Source organism: Anticarsia gemmatalis, chromosome Z (assembly GCF_050436995.1).
Source record: "Anticarsia gemmatalis isolate Benzon Research Colony breed Stoneville strain chromosome Z, ilAntGemm2 primary, whole genome shotgun sequence".
NCBI lineage: Eukaryota > Metazoa > Arthropoda > Insecta > Lepidoptera > Erebidae > Anticarsia > Anticarsia gemmatalis.
Window position 1 is genome coordinate 18,345,936 of NC_134776.1, and position 16,699 is coordinate 18,362,634.

The 16,699-nt window shown below is 37.7% G+C and overlaps 1 protein-coding gene across 1 annotated transcript; it reads right to left on the reverse strand.

Moving 5' to 3' along the window:
• Window positions 1–3,665: 3,665 nt before the first annotated feature.
• LOC142986541 (tubulin alpha-1 chain-like) lies at window positions 3,666–5,469 on the reverse strand. The gene has a single exon (XM_076135057.1). It carries the CDS (start codon window positions 5,382–5,384, stop codon window positions 4,032–4,034), a length of 1,353 nt encoding a protein of 450 aa, XP_075991172.1. The 5' UTR covers window positions 5,385–5,469; the 3' UTR covers window positions 3,666–4,031.
• Between the last annotated feature and the right edge of the window lie 11,230 nt (window positions 5,470–16,699).

Genomic DNA, 16,699 nt, shown 5'->3' on the forward strand with positions numbered 1-16,699 from the left:
ATGCATCCATCCTCACAAACAATCGCATTTAAAATTTATATGTATGATTAAATAACTTTGGAATGTGAATGTAGTCGAAAGTTCAAAGCCTAGGCAACATACTAATGACTTAATCGTCGTTGTCTTTAATCGTCGAACAAAGGTAGGTAGACACTTGCAACCAGGTTGAATGTGCATGAAACTGAACGTTTGAGTTATTTTTTTCGGATTCTGTATGAAACAAATTATTATGAAACTGTGAAGTTGAGATAGAGAAACTTGAATAATATCTTGAAAGTAAAAAAATAACTGCAACATAAAACAACTAAAAAACAATATTATTTCTACAAAATGTAACTTGTACTTGTTTGAAACGAAATTGGGGTTGATAGGATCAAGCTATCACTGAGTAGATAGATGCATGTGTGTGTGAACACCCAACAATACATACCAAAATAAAATATACCTATAGTCTTTAAAATATAGCTTGATTAGAATGACAGATGTCAAACTGTTTTGACTAGGGTTGTAGAAATATTGATCAAAATCGATAGCGAAAAAAACGAATCTAAAATAATTATATTCGATTCAATTATTTTTGAATCAGCTTTTTACGAATTGTTGTTGTGAATCTTATTGTTTAAGGAAATTCGTATAGGACGACCAGCCCTACTTTTAACACCGCACGGAGACCTCTCCTAGTTTAGTATTAATTAGGATCAATTAAATAAAACAATGAAAACAGTTAAATAAAATTAATTTATTCAGTTAATGGTGCAATTCTGATGATAGGGATGAGGATGATAGTAATATAGGATGCGCAGTTAATGGTGCGCATCCTAAATCAGTATCATCCTCATCGCTATCATCAGAATCGCTGGAACAATCTTGGAGATTAATTATTAATTCTTGGTCACGAATAGTATCAAAGTGTACTTCGCGATTAACGATTAATCAGATGATTTACTCTTTTCTATTGTGTCACCTCACTAAATTTTTTGCAACATGACGTAGCCTTGTAGAGAGGTTGAAAATTATTAGGTTTATTTTTAAGACTAAAGAAAATAGTACTGATCTTTAGTTTAAAGGCTGATTTTATTGAATTATTCTGATTTCTTATTGAGGATCTGTATTTAAAAAATAGTTATAATGCTAGACAAGACAGATTTTTCGTGTTTCAATTTGTAATACTCGTTAGACGTCACTACAAAGTTGTGTTCTCTGTTTTGCTTAGAACTGTCATTTTAATCAAGCTATATTTTAAAGAGTATAATAATACCTTCTGTAATAACTGTATAAAAACTGCATGGTTAAGTATAAATATTTATCATTATGTATCGTAGCTAACAGTTTTCGACATGTACCGTTCGATACCTAGAAAGTAGGGTGTCCGTCAAAATGGCGGGTGGAAAGTCATGAAATCGAATGAAACGTGCTCTATTATTTTGTAGTGTTTTGGTAGTATTTAGTAGCTAAGCAAAAATATTTAGTAGTATTACCAATACGATATGAAACGAAAAACAAAATCCGCCGCCAAGCTGATGTCTGGTTGGCGGGTGGTAATTGAACGGCGTGAAATGCTTTACATTTTTATATGTCAGATTTTAGTAGTCTATTGGTAGGTAAATAAAATAACATTAATCTTATCTACGTGCTAATAGTTTACAAATTAAAGGCATCACACACACTACATTGAGTACGCCTACGCATATTATCACAGCAATGTTTACTTAACAGGTTTATAAGAGATTTCAAATTCAGGTTCCCTGTCCCATGAATCATATGTGATTCATGGGACATATTTTGTAACAAGGATTGTATGAATGAATCACATATGATCAAATTTAGAGCCAACTTAATGCCCCTTTTTTAAATGGACGTAGCAGGTTAATGCACATTTTTAGTATTGGGACGTATGGAGTACATCCTCTTGATTAGCAAATCAAACAAAACCACAGTGATTTATCAAATTATTTTAACAATTTACTACAAAAAAAGAGTGGGACATATACGATAGAAAAAAGTGGATTGTATGGGGACAGGGAACCTGTTAAAGCTCGTTCATTCAATGTAGGTACTATTTTTTTTATTTAACATTATTATATAATTTAATATATTCGTTTTTTATTAGTGTAAAACAACGGTAACATAAATTATAAAAAATACTCCTCCAGACTAATAACAATGACACTCGTAAGTAACATTGCTGTGATAATATGCGTAGGCGTACTCGATGTAGTGTGTGTGATGCCTTTAATTTGTAAACTATTAGCACGTAGATAAGATTAATGTTATTTTATTTACCTACCAATAGACTACTAAAATCTGACCCCTTCATAGCAAAATGTACAACAAGCAAAATGAGCACGGCACTTAAAATGTACAAATCGCATAATGTGCAAATAGCAAAAAGAGCAAATCGCATAATGTACAATACGCATAATGTGCAATACTTAAAATGAACACTATACGCAAAACGAGCAAAAAGCAAAATGTACATAGTCGCCTTCGTTCACACTAACCACTTACTGCCGTTTCTTAGTTTGGGGTTTGTTGGATTCATATAGCATTGTAATACTTAAAATTCAATATAAGCTTATTTATATATTAATAAAGGGAAAACTTAATGAGGCGTGGTATGAAATCCTTGAATCATCACCAAATAACAAAGCAATGAGGACTTGCGCAACAACTAATTGTGTTGAAATTATATTATTTATTTAAACTTAAAAGAAAACAAACTAAAATGCAAGTCTTGTATATAGGGTCTTCTCATAATAGCTGGTGATATTTTGGGAGGTGATACTGCCCATGTATCTGATCACCAATCGGCAAAAAAAAATTTTTTTTGGACTACTTATATTTTGCTTTTCTGTAGTGTGAGTGAGCGCTCGTGCACGCACACTTAAGTAACAATAATAAATACAAATTGATACTGATTAAATGATGTATGTATATAGAACAAACCCGCTGATTTTAGGATAATAACGATCAAAGAAAAAAATCTCCACGAGTCGGTCTTGTAACATGCCCTAACAGTATTATGTACATTTTGCTTTTTGCTCGTTTTGCGTATAGTGTTCATTTTAAGTATTGCACATTATGCGTATTGTACATTATGCGATTTGCTCTTTTTGCTATTTGCACATTATGCGATTTGTACATTTTAAGTGCCGTGCTCATTTTGCTTGTTGTACATTTTGCTATGAAGGGAATCTGACATATAAAAATGTAAAGCATTTCACGCCGTTCAATTACCACCCGCCAACCAGACATCAGCTTGGCGGCGGATTTTGTTTTTCTTTTCATATCGTATTGGTAATACTACTTACTAAATATTTTTGCTTAGCTACTAAAAAATACTACCAAAACACTACAAAATAATAGAGCACGTTTCATTCGATTTCATGACTTTCCACCCGCCATTTTGACGGACACGAAAGTAGGACCTACTTAGTAGGTATGTATAACACATAGGTACCAGTCTAGACATTTGAATGGAACTTCACTCAGGATGCTATTTCCTGCCCCAGGATTTATATGACGTACATTATTATGAGGGATTTTGATTAGATTTTTGCACGATCCAAACCAGTGCAGTTATTTTTGACGTAACAAAGGAGATAAAAACATCTTTATAATATTAGTAAGAATTTATTTATACTAATTCAGTTGTGTAACAAAAACCTACCTATCAAATTAGTGTAAAGATTAAAATATGTGCTTTGCCTTAAAACATGTATCTAAATATCTGCGCCTGTAATATGTAGTGATTGTGTACATGTGTGTGCTCGTAACTATACAAGTAGCTAACGTAACAACGTTGAAATATAAACAATATTTGCGCTTGACATTTGTGAAATGTTGGAATGAAATGCATTTTCTATTAGTCTAGTTTAAAATATGAGTATACAAAGTGAGACCAAAAAATAAAAGAAAAAAATATAGTCCACTTGTATATTTATGCATCACACCGAAAAGTTTATAAATTACATTACATTTTGTACCTAAGAAATTGAGAAAAAAATCCTATAATAAAAACTCCAAAAATATTAATACTCCTCGCCGCCTTCGCCCTCACCTTCGCCGGAGTCCATGCCGACCTCCTCGTAGTCCTTCTCCAGCGCCGCGAGATCCTCGCGAGCCTCTGAGAACTCACCTTCTTCCATACCCTCACCGACGTACCAGTGGACAAAGGCACGCTTAGCATACATTAAATCAAACTTATGGTTGAGTCGTGACCACGCCTCCGCGATGGCGGTCGTGTTGGACAGCATGCACACGGCGCGCTGCACCTTCGCCAAGTCACCGCCCGGCACCACGGTCGGAGGCTGGTAGTTGATACCCACCTTGAACCCGGTCGGGCACCAGTCCACGAACTGAATGGTTCTCTTGGTCTTGATCGTACCGATGGCAGCGTTCACGTCCTTAGGCACCACGTCTCCACGGTACAGCATACAACACGCCATGTACTTGCCGTGGCGAGGGTCACATTTCACCATCTGGTTGGCGGGTTCAAAGCACGCGTTGGTGATTTCCGCCACGGACAACTGCTCGTGGTACGCCTTCTCAGCAGAAATGACAGGCGCATATGTCACCAGGGGAAAGTGAATCCTAGGGTACGGCACCAAGTTGGTCTGGAACTCTGTCAAGTCTACGTTCAGGGCGCCGTCGAACCTCAGCGACGCGGTGATCGACGACACGATCTGACCGATCAATCTGTTCAGGTTAGTGTACGTCGGCCTCTCAATATCTAAATTCCTTCTACAAATATCGTAAATAGCTTCATTGTCAACCATAAAGGCAGCATCAGAGTGCTCCAAAGTTGTATGTGTTGTCAAAATTGAGTTATACGGCTCGACAACAGCGGTCGAGATCTGTGGCGCGGGGTAAATGGCGAATTCTAGTTTGGACTTCTTGCCGTAGTCCACAGACAGGCGCTCCATGAGTAGGGACGCGAAGCCTGACCCGGTGCCGCCACCGAACGAGTGGAAGATGAGGAAGCCCTGCAGGCCGGTACATTGATCTGCTAGTTTTCGTACCCTGTCGAGCACCAGGTCCACGATCTCCTTACCGATGGTGTAGTGTCCGCGCGCGTAGTTGTTGGCGGCGTCCTCCTTGCCGGTGATGAGCTGCTCGGGGTGGAACAGCTGGCGGTACGTGCCGGTGCGCACCTCGTCCACCACCGTGGGCTCCAGGTCGATGAACACGGCTCGCGGCACGTGCTTGCCGGCGCCGGTCTCGCTGAAGAATGTGTTGAACGAGTCGTCGCCGCCGCCCACCGTCTTGTCCGACGGCATCTGCCCGTCGGGCTGGATGCCATGCTCCAGGCAGTACAACTCCCAGCAGGCGTTCCCGATCTGAACGCCAGCCTGCCCGCCGTGTATGGATATACATTCACGCATCTTTAACTATCAAATTGGATAAAGTAGCTTACAAAATACAGTTTTTTATCTTAAAACCCAACACCTTCTGGACCAAATCCAAAATTCGACTGCGCGAAAAACGAATGCCGCACTATTCCACGGTCCAAGTTTAAATTTTGCTTTTTTATTCGAAATACGTGACGTCGCTTGTAGGCAGCAGTAATATAGGGGTAATGAATAAAAAGTTTGCAACCGTCAGCGTTCACGACGTCTAAAAACGAGTATGTTGTTTGTGTGCTGTTATTTCTTCTATTAGATTGCTTTGTCAAAACAAACTGTAGGAAGAGATTAGTCGAGAATATAAGAGCTCACTAGAAACATTTGAAAGTCCTTTAAACCGATAATCAAAAGTCAGAACCGCTAAATATGTACCGACAATTGAGCTAAGTACTGCTGTCTATAGTCACGGCTTATAAATAGACTTCAACCGCGTGAAGACATTTTTGGTGGTAAAAAGTTACCTATGTGTTAATCTTAGGTTATAAATGGTTCGGTTATCAAATTCATTAAAAACCGTGCAGTAGTTTTTGCGCGAAAAACTGACAAACATACATGGATGTATGTATGTTTGTCAGTTTTTCGCGCAAACATCTAATCACAAACTATCTAGGTAACACAAAGTACTACACGAGTACACGCCATACACATACTCTACTGACTCTCAAAAGAAACAATAGGTAAAAATACGAAACGTACTTGGTACAGCAAACATGACATGTCATTATAATATGTAAAGTATGTGGAGGGTGGCCCAGCATCCGTTTTAAATCTCCCCACGTGTGATTGCAGTTCGCTTTAATTATCAAGTAATTACCGATGCCGTCCGGCGTTTTATTATTGCCTCGTTTTAATGCCTTCCGAACTTGAAGCCTGCATTTTGCGCGAAATACGAGGTTAACGAATTTAATTAATGGTGCCAGTACGTTCGTGTATTAAACTTTTATAAAGAACTTCTGTCAGTCAGTTATTATAGGACCAGGTTTCAAAATCTTTTAATCATAATTTTTGTTTATTATTACTTAAATATTTTATAGGACTCTGTTTCCACGGCATTAGTCAAGTACGTTGCATTACGCTATGTATTTATACTATAATACAGTAATTTATGTATTTTGAATCTCATTAAAAACTTTGCAGAGAAGTTATTTTTCATAAAACTCTTTTACAATATTACAACTCCTCTTTAAAACAGCGTTGTTAGCTGTTCTCCGCTAGATGGCAATATTGCACACTTTGACTGTATTTTTGTATTAAATTACAATAAATAGCTAAATTAGTAGTATGTAATGTGTTGCTTGGATCTATATAACAGTTTTAAATTAAATATTTCACCTCAAATCTTTCTAAATAATTGTATTCGACTTTTTTAACAACATCTCAGAGCGGAAAACTCGCGAACTAATATGCCTTCTCTACCCACTACTAGATGTCGTTAGTTGCTCAAACGCTTTTATCAAGTATTTGCGCGGCATAATTTATTGTTTTAAAGTTTTATTTTCATTTGACAATGCAAATATCTTACTATGATTAACATGTCGTAATGCCGGGAATCATTGTTCAATTAAAAAACAACATCATTATCACCATGGTTTCAAAAGTTTCGGTCCATATTAACCAGCTAGCCCGCGCGGTTTCGCTCGCGTGATTTATTTCAAGAACGCTTCTTAGTTGCATATCAAATTTATGAAGAAACTCAACATGCGCCTGTTTTGAAGTTAGACATAACATGTACAAGTAAATCGCATCAAAAGTCACTTGATACATGAAGAAACATTCTCATTTCACTTCTACAAAATGTTGTTTTGGCTTGAATTGATGTTGTATAGTGAGGAACTCGGGGCTAAGTAGCAACAGCTGCACGGATCGATCTCTGAGGTTAAGCTACGCTTGCCGAGGCTGTTCTGAAGATGAGTGACCATCTAATATATTCCGAGCTATACTTGCCGAGGTGGTTCTGTGGATGGGTGACCATCTTATACATTCCGAGCTCTTCCATATTTCAGAAGGCACGTTAAATTGTGGGTGCAGCGTATCATTTTCAAAGATCTTTAACAGTCGTTAACAGTAGTCAGAAGCTTGAAACTGACAACTAGTCTTACCGAAGGGTATCATGTTATAACCCAGGTAACTGGGTTGTGGAGGTCGATAGCTCCATGTAAAAAACTGGTATCCAGCTGCATCAGGTAAGACTGCAAGCCGGCTCCAACATAGTTGGAAGAAAGGCTAAGTTGATATCATATATAGTTCTCATATCACTTATAATATTTCCTTTTATTTGTTTTCGATGCACAGACGGTCAGTAATAAAAGTATGAAATGTGTAGTTGTGTCGAACGAGAGATTAATGCGAGCTTTCATCATTAATTACTTTTGGTTGGCAATCAGTTATTGCAACCTGAATCGTTGTAAAAACGATACCAGGTCATTTAAATAATAATTACTATTTTATTTACATATCTGGCATAAGCTGATCAAGCTTGCACAGGGGCACTAGCTTCCCAAAAAGTATAATAGTTCGAAAAAAACTGATTTATAAGCAAAATATAACTTTAGTAGCACTTACCGAACGATTTTGACCGTCATCAATATATACAAAAAAAATACCGCATAAAAAAAACTTGTTTAAAGTTGGATTTTTATGGTTCAGCCACAGACAATAAGAGCTTTTCTAACAGTGCACAGACATGCTCTTGATTGATATCGGTAGGGTCTTTCCTAATTTATATCACAATATTTCTCAGTAGCAGAGGAGCTCGTGGCTTAGTTAAAAACAGCCGCGCGGATCGATCTCTGAGGTTAAGCTGTGCTTGCCGAGGTTGATCTGTGGATGGGTGACCATCTTTTACATATCGAGTTCCTCCGTGTTTCGGAAGACACGTTAAATTGTGGGTCCCGGCTGTCATTTTCGAAGATCTTTGACAGTCGTTAACAGTAGTCAGAAGTCAGTCTTACCGAAGGATATCATGTTATCCCAGGTAACTGGGTTGTGGAGGTCAGATAAGCAGTCACTCCATGTAAAACACTGGTATTCAGCTGCATCCGGTGAGACTGAAAGCCGACTCCAACATAGCTTGGAAGAAAGGCTAACCTGATATATAATATTTTTCAGTAGCAGCTTGAAATTGGCTTGCGTGCCTGGTATATGGCAATAGGCCTGCTATCCCCGATTCGGACACCTCTATCTACACCTTCGAGTATAACAGGTCTAATACTATGTTTATAGTAAATACACATAAAAGATATTGCTAGCTTTTACCCGCAACTTCGTCCGCCACCTGAATTTTCCCATGGGAATGCGTCATTTTCCCGAGGTAAATAGTAGCCTATGTCCTTACTCGGGTATCAAAATATCTTCATACCAAATTTCATGTCAATGGTTCAGTAGTTTAGGCGTGATTGAGTAACAGACAGACAGACAGAGTTACTTTCGCATTTATAATATTTGTATGGAGTATGGATAATAATATAAGTATATGTAAGTATGAATAGGTTATTACAGGTTTACACTTCATGGACATCTTTATAATCCCCTTATAACAACTTTCAAGTAGAAATATCGGCACGAACCATCTTTTAACGAGTATAAACTAATGTTATCGCGCGGTGACACTTAATAACTCCCACATATAAATTATATAAAGTATAAACGCAACACTGTCGTCCATGGACTGCTCGTAACAGCATATTGCCACGTATTACCGCGTATTAGTACTTAAACACACTAAGCTGAAGATACGCGACCGAATTTCGATATGGTTACGCCTGCAATGCTGTTTAAAAAATACTGATGACGCATTATTCGGAAACAACGTTGTGTTATTGGGTACAGTAACTTAGCCCTATGTCGATACTCGTTAGTAGTAGAGAAAGTTGTAGCTGTCGAAAATTTGTACGTAAATCTGATCAGTGCCTCTAGCGGACATCGTAGAAACAATTTTTGCAGAACATTTTAAGTACTGACTGTAAGAAATCGCGCTACAGCTTACTTACATTCGGGCGAAAGCTCACCGGCAACTTTTCTAGAGGTACAACAAACGCACACGCATAAGTTCGCAACCTATAGTGTGTCATATCAATGCCTCCTACGTATATAATCGTTACCTACATAAAGACAAATTATCATTATTTAGCTGTCAAAACTTTTATTTTAAATAATATTTAAATTTTTGTTGGCGGGTTTGATTTCATTTGTTTCATTCCTAAAATACACCAAAACGAAAATTGGTATTTTGTGGCTTACTAATAAATGTACTACATCGATAAAAACGAATACATGAAAACGTAAAATCAGCCGCGAAACTTCGGCCGCGTACTTTCAACATAGTTTATTTACACTAACAGCGTATGGCCGCGTATTGCAGCGTATTGTAACGTATTGCAACTAAGTGTCGGATAGCCCCGGGCATCTTTAGTTGCGATCAACAGTGTAATGGGATCGCCGCGGCATAAACACTGATCCCGCAATGAAACTGCGCAATGAGCTTTAAAACTATTTTGTGTATTTATTTCTGAAACATTGTTGACTGCGTTGGTAGTAGCAGTAACGAATAAATAAATAAATAAATAAATATCATTGGACAACTCACACACGGTCATTTGATTCCAAACTAAGCAGAGCTTGTACTATGGCAACCAAATAACTGATAAACATACTTATATACTTCTAAATACATACTTATATAGATAAATTGACATCCAGGCTCAGATCAAATACTCGTGCTCATCACACAAAGATTTGTCCCGGGTGGGATTCGAACCCACCACACGCGGCGCTACGGTTGTTGCGGCGAGGTGACCGCTTAAACCACTGCGCCAAACGTGCAGTTACTGACCGGTAGAAAGTTCTGAGGTTCGGTCATCAAAAGTATGAATTTTTGTTTGTGTTGCTACGCAGAGAGAAAACTACAGCTAAACCCGACTAGACGTCTAAGTGGGCCTCGGTACAAGCTTCCCCCTACCACACAGGTAGCGGGTTCAAACCTACAATCAAACAACCCATACAAGACAAACACATATTACACGCAAAGATAATCTACATAATTATAACTTTTCAAAATTGTGTAAACTTAAATTCATCATGAAAGAAACCATCTTAAAAAGCTTTTTAAGCGTTTTCATATTGACATTAAAACCAACGGGTATTGGAGACATGTCGTGCTTTTTGTCTTGTTTTGTCACCACACTGCTTAAACTGTAGGCAGAGATCATTGGGCCAACACAGAACAAGAATTTGCAAAATTAACAGATGTTTCTGTCCGGGGCTGGTACCACGTGACCATTGTTTATACGACCGTAAGCGACCCGCGACTCGAGATTACTTATGACGAGAGTAGCCCTTATACGTAAATACCAGACTGATTTCAAATGACACTACTTAATCCTTATTACGAGAATTGCCCTACGAAAATACTCGCCTTATTTCAATAATGAATTAAAATTATTACAAGCACTGCAAGCTACTTCTGCTTTTACCAATCGACTGAAAACGCATGCATTACATCGTATCAAACAAGAATAATCTAATATAAACCGTTTGGCTATCACTAACTATACCAGGGATTACGTCGAAACAGTTTAAAACTTTGATGGATGATAAACCGTTTGGGAAACATCGCTCTGGTTCAAATTCACTGCGCGTTCTGTAACGGGGTAACGAACTTTATTCATATATCGTAGAGGCAATGTAGTTTAACGTTTAATTTTATTTGAATAAAAAATCAACTCTATTATTAACCTCTGGCCTTAACAACACAATTGTAAACAGCGACTTAAATTGACAATCGAGATAATTGTAAGAAAAGGCAATATCAATATGTCAGCCCTGGACCTTACCAAACTAAAGCCATTCGCGGGATATGACACAGAAGAAAAATAATAATATGTGGAAGAATAGAAGGGAAGACTTTGCCCAGCAGTCAGGCGCTCAAAATTATAGTATTTTAGTAGATCTACTAGTACCTCTATGGATAGACTTCTTGTATCATAAACATCAATTAATATTTACAAAAAGATACCAGTTTCTACTCGGGATTTCCTCTACGTGAAAAGATTTCCCGGAGTAAAAAGTATCGTATTTGTGAATCCGGATTAAAAGCTGTTATTATCCAAATGTTATAGAAATCAGAGTTATTTTTCCCGTGATTGAGTAACCATCGGCCATCCTAAAAGCCACACTTTTGCATTTATAAAATAAGCAAAACATCTAACATAAGTAAACGCATTTGTAATTCCAAACCGTTAACTTAAAGGATTAAGAGGTCACATGGCAGCAAATAAAAGCATTTATCGCCAGGCGTTACAAGATCGAATGGAGGAATCTCTTTCATAGGTAAATACAGGCTATTTATCCGGTGGTTTCACTGCGCTCGGTCACGGCTGCAATCGAGTAATGTAAACAAGGTCTTAAGAAATGTAGAAGTATTTTTTAATAGATTTAGAATTTTCGTGTTAGTGCATGTTTCATATGGTTTTTACTATTACGGATATTAATAATAAATGGTATTTCTAATTTAAGTTTTCGGATTAGACGTACCACTGCTTATCAGGTGATCACTTTCTAGAACGGTGAGGGAAAACCTCGCAATGAAACCTTTGATGCTTAAAATAAAATTATAGTACAATTAGTAGAACAAATGTCTCCAACAAATATTCGGCCCGCGTGGTGGAATAAAAGCCTAAACTCTATTTTATTTCTATAATAGTTTTGGAGTCTAACAAAGTCAACTGGCAGTTTGACACATAATTTGCATCACGAAATAACCAATTTCTATAGTTATCCTATCATAAATGCTGACTAAGGAAATTATTTTTAAAGATCTCTTTAAACAGCATTAATTTGTCAACAACAAAAACTCGTCTAGATCAAAAGAATATATGAAAATCAGACATGAAAAAATACTGACCAGTTAAGAACCGCCTTACTTTTGACGGCTTTGACGCTTATAGTTACAAATTTTACTTAGAATTCTTTTTGTATCAGGCGTTTATAAACATACTAGGAAAATGCAATCGAACAATTTGTACCTACCGTACAGTAATTAAAGTCACAACCCACGGAGGCACTATCAACGGTGTGACAACCACTTTTACCACTGCGTGGACGGCGTCATATTTCATAACAAACACCTCACATGTTTGGTCAGCTCAAGGCTATTTACAAATAATCATATATGAATTAGAAAGAGATATCAACGATTTTGTTACAAAAAACGAGAAAGGTTATTCGGTAAATACTCACTTTTGCCCGCGACTTCGTCCGCGTGGTTTGTGACTTAAGACAGAATTTGTACACAAACTTTCACATCCTATTTTATCCCCTTGGAGGTAGAATTGATGAAAATCCTATCCATAACGGATGCCTTTGTCATAACATCTACCTGCATGCTAAATTTCAGCATGATCCGTCCAGTGGTATGGGCTGTGCGTCACCTTTGAGTTATATATATTTAAATTAGTTAATTATATCACATATAGATTTATCTCTTCCACTGAAATTAGTCAACTGTGCAGGAGGTAGTTTATAATGTAATGTCCGGCGAGAGGTAAAGTGTACGCAAGGCTTTGAATGCTCTTAGAAGTACTTCCTTAATCCGGACTTTTTGACCGAAAACTCATAAATCACTGGCTTGACCGATGGTCTGTTGATGCGAATTCGAAGCCGCGCCGTTGAGGCAATAGTTACTTACAATAAAGGAGTAATAACCCAATAAACCTTAGCAAAGACAGCATCAAGAAAATACTTGGTGCTTTCACAGGCACTACGGCACGAACTACATGCTAAATAAGATAGGAGCCGTAGATGACCCTAAATGCAGGCACTGCAACGAAGAAGCAGAAACCATCAAGCATATACTGTGCGAGTGTGATGCTTTAGGAAGGAAAGGAATGGATCTTCTAGGATGCGGTTACCCTAAACCAGAAGACTACAGGCTGCTTCCGGTGGGGTGCATAGCAAAACTGATAAGTTTTGCCCTGCCCCCCAACGTCTAGAGTAGCAAAGGAGGGGGTGACACAACGGATCAGGAACTAGCTGGCACCCCCATCCCTATGATAAAATACTTACAATAAATGTATACGTTAGACTTTAAAACGTTACATTTACCAATATAATTCCGTTATCCATTTAATTTTCAGAGCGTAAATACCCACAAATAACTTCAAGTAGTCGAAAAGCTTGCGGCAATCGTGTTAAATTGAACAATCGTCTCTCTAGCAACGACGGTTAAACAGCTGAGAGTGAAACAAACCGATTACATCATTAAGTGCAAGTTTCACTCCGAGTGTTAGCACTGACGGCTCATGTTGCCACCTCATGTATTAACGGCTATTTGAATCAAGTTAATGCGGATTAAACCGGTTCTAAGGTGCAGTTGCACTGTTCGTTAATTGTAGTTAACAAATCAAAGATTTGGTGATAGCTTTTTGCGTGTAGGAAAAACCATGGTTAAGATACCTATAAAATCTTTTAAAGTTTACTTGAAAGTTCACTTTCAAATTATTTTACAAGTGAAGTCCCCGCGACGTAATATGTATAATAATAACTGATAAGACTTTGTGAAAGTTTAGGTTGGCTACAACAAGGTTGACATACCTATGAACTACTATGAAGAAGATAAAATCTCGAATAAAAAATATGCTTTAAAGTAATAACATTTGATTGCCCACTGCTAGGCAAAAGGGAAACGAGGAAGGTAAGGCCTGCGTCCACCACCCAGGCCAAGACCGGGTTCGGGGCACTTTTAAGCTGGTGATAGACGGCGAGTAAGTACGTGGACTTGTGGCTCGATGACCTTTTTTGTCTGTGTGTCACTCTAAATACGCGTACTTTAAAATTGCCGCGCAAGTTCGCCGGCGATCCAACCGGTTTGATATCTTGCTCGTAGCTCGACACGGCTCGTACGTGTGGTAGCACTGCGAGCCGCGAGTCGCATTTTTTACATTTATCGATAATTCCTAAATAACACTAAGCTTCTTCCTTCGACGACATCGCAATACAGTGTGAGCCATCTTCTCGTGTGTCACCAAGGTCGAGCCGAGTTAGGTCGCGATCTTAAAAACCGTGTCCTTAAAGTCCGTACGTCTATCACCCACTTAAGAGCTCAAGAAATATTTTAAAGAACTTTAACTTAATCTGAAGGCATCTTAATTGTTCAGCCACACATGCAGATAACTGAAAAAGTAACACTATCCAAAGTATCACTTGCAACTTAACTACGTGAGATTGCTGTTTATGCAATATAATCCACTGTTTACTAAATCAATGATGAGCGTTATTTATCATTTTATTGGTGCCTGGTTTTCTATAATCCATTCATAGAAAGCAGAAGTTGAAGTTAAGTTATTTTGACTTCATAATTTTAGATAGCAATCTGTCAGTAATCTTTGACAGAACTTTGAAACTGATCGTAATATACTTGTGCACAAACCTGACGATAAATACCTTACTCAAAAATCTCCACCAAAAAACGTACAGTCGGCTGCAAAAGTCGCTGGAAAAATTGAACTTTTTGATACCATATATTTAGAAGCAAGCTCGTTGCACCTTCAAGGAAACCATTGAGATTGAGGAAAAGTTTCATCCGCATCAGCATAACTGCGGATTGTCCTCAAGAACTTACGTTTCAGGTTCCGCAAAACTTAACCCAGGTTAATCAGGAATTGTTCTTTTTATGATCCAGACCTATGAATTCCCTATCAAGTCAGTTGCAGGTCTCCTAAAGTGTCAAAAAATGTCGCGCGCGGCTCTGATAAAACCTCTGATTGATTTTAAAACTTTGTTTACGCTTCTTTATTAAAACTTAACGCACGGTGTTGGGACTTTCATTATTGCATGTTCAAAAGTCTAGTTCAATGAAGGCTGATCGCATCTTATTAAAATATATTATGAATCGGTTAAAACCCAGATTCTGTGTGAATCTGGGTTTAAACCGATTGAACCCTGATTGAAATGGTTGATTGTGACGATTTTTAGTGCTTCTGTTTAAGTACTTATAAATGCTATAATATGGTTACATTTAAATCGTCCTTTTTCTATCAAAATAGAATTTATTTGTCCAACTTACAGCGTACAACAATTGTAAAATTACTTTGAATTTAATGCAGTAGTTATAATTTAAAAATGCAATTAAAAAAGTGAAAATACGTACACATTATTGCTACCGACTGTACATCGCTAAACCGTCAGGTAATTCGCAAAAGTGATACCGACAAAACGCATCGATGAGAATTAATCACAGATAATCGTATTTAGTCCCGTGAATTTCCTCGTTACAAGCAGATAGAAGTGGAGTCAATATTGCCGATCAAATGTATGTTGCATTTTCAAGTGATTTTAGGAATTAAGTGCAAGATTTTAGCACCGTTCTGCTTGTTTTGATACTGTTTTTGCGGTTGAAAGTCGATAGGTGATGTTAAGGTACAGGTTTTGTGTCCGAATTTGCATTTGTAAGCAGGGAGACGGGCTTTTTTGTAATAAATTGTGTCATGCGACAGTTTAACCTACCTTAAAGTAGGAGGAGATTCTTCATCAGAATATTTTGGAATAACTTTTCATTTGTTAGGTTCAAATCCAAGGCGTAATTTGCCTTGGGTTTGAACCTAACAACCTTCGCAAAGTCATTGACAATTTAATAATGGCTTTTCAAGTAGGCCCAAGGCCTTACCCCTCCCTCATGTGGAAGGAGAACCCTAGCCCAGCAGTGGGACAGTAATGGGTTAAAAAAAGACTTTGAGGACCCTGTTTTGTTAGATGCGAATCGTAAGAGAAGTTTTTTGTATTAGTTTTTCTTTAACATTGATAAAATTATAACGTTAGGTTTGGTGTATGGTGTATTTCGGTTACCTGATGTTTATAGGATGACAAACTACAGTAGCTTGATCTCTACAACTATCGACCACCGACAACCGATAAGAACTATTTTGGCAGTAAATTTTAAATGTCAAACCCTCGATACTCGACAGAACAGACTATACAAAATTGCGCTACTGTGCCTCGATTCTCTACTACTATCGACTACCGATAACCGAACTGTCATCGAGAAATTTTGTATGAAAATCTGATCAGCGCCTCTGATGGGTGTCGTAGGAAACATTTTGGCAGTACATTCTAAATGTCAAAATTTCGATAGCTAGCCGGTTGTCGGTATTCGATAGTGGTAGAGAATCAAGCTACTGGTAGGCTTCTACAGTGACGAAAATTTGCGTAGAAGCTAGTTTTTCCTTGGAATTGTATATGTATGTTTTAAAATAATTAATTCTACGCTTTAAAATAGTTAATCGTGAGTAATTACATTATTC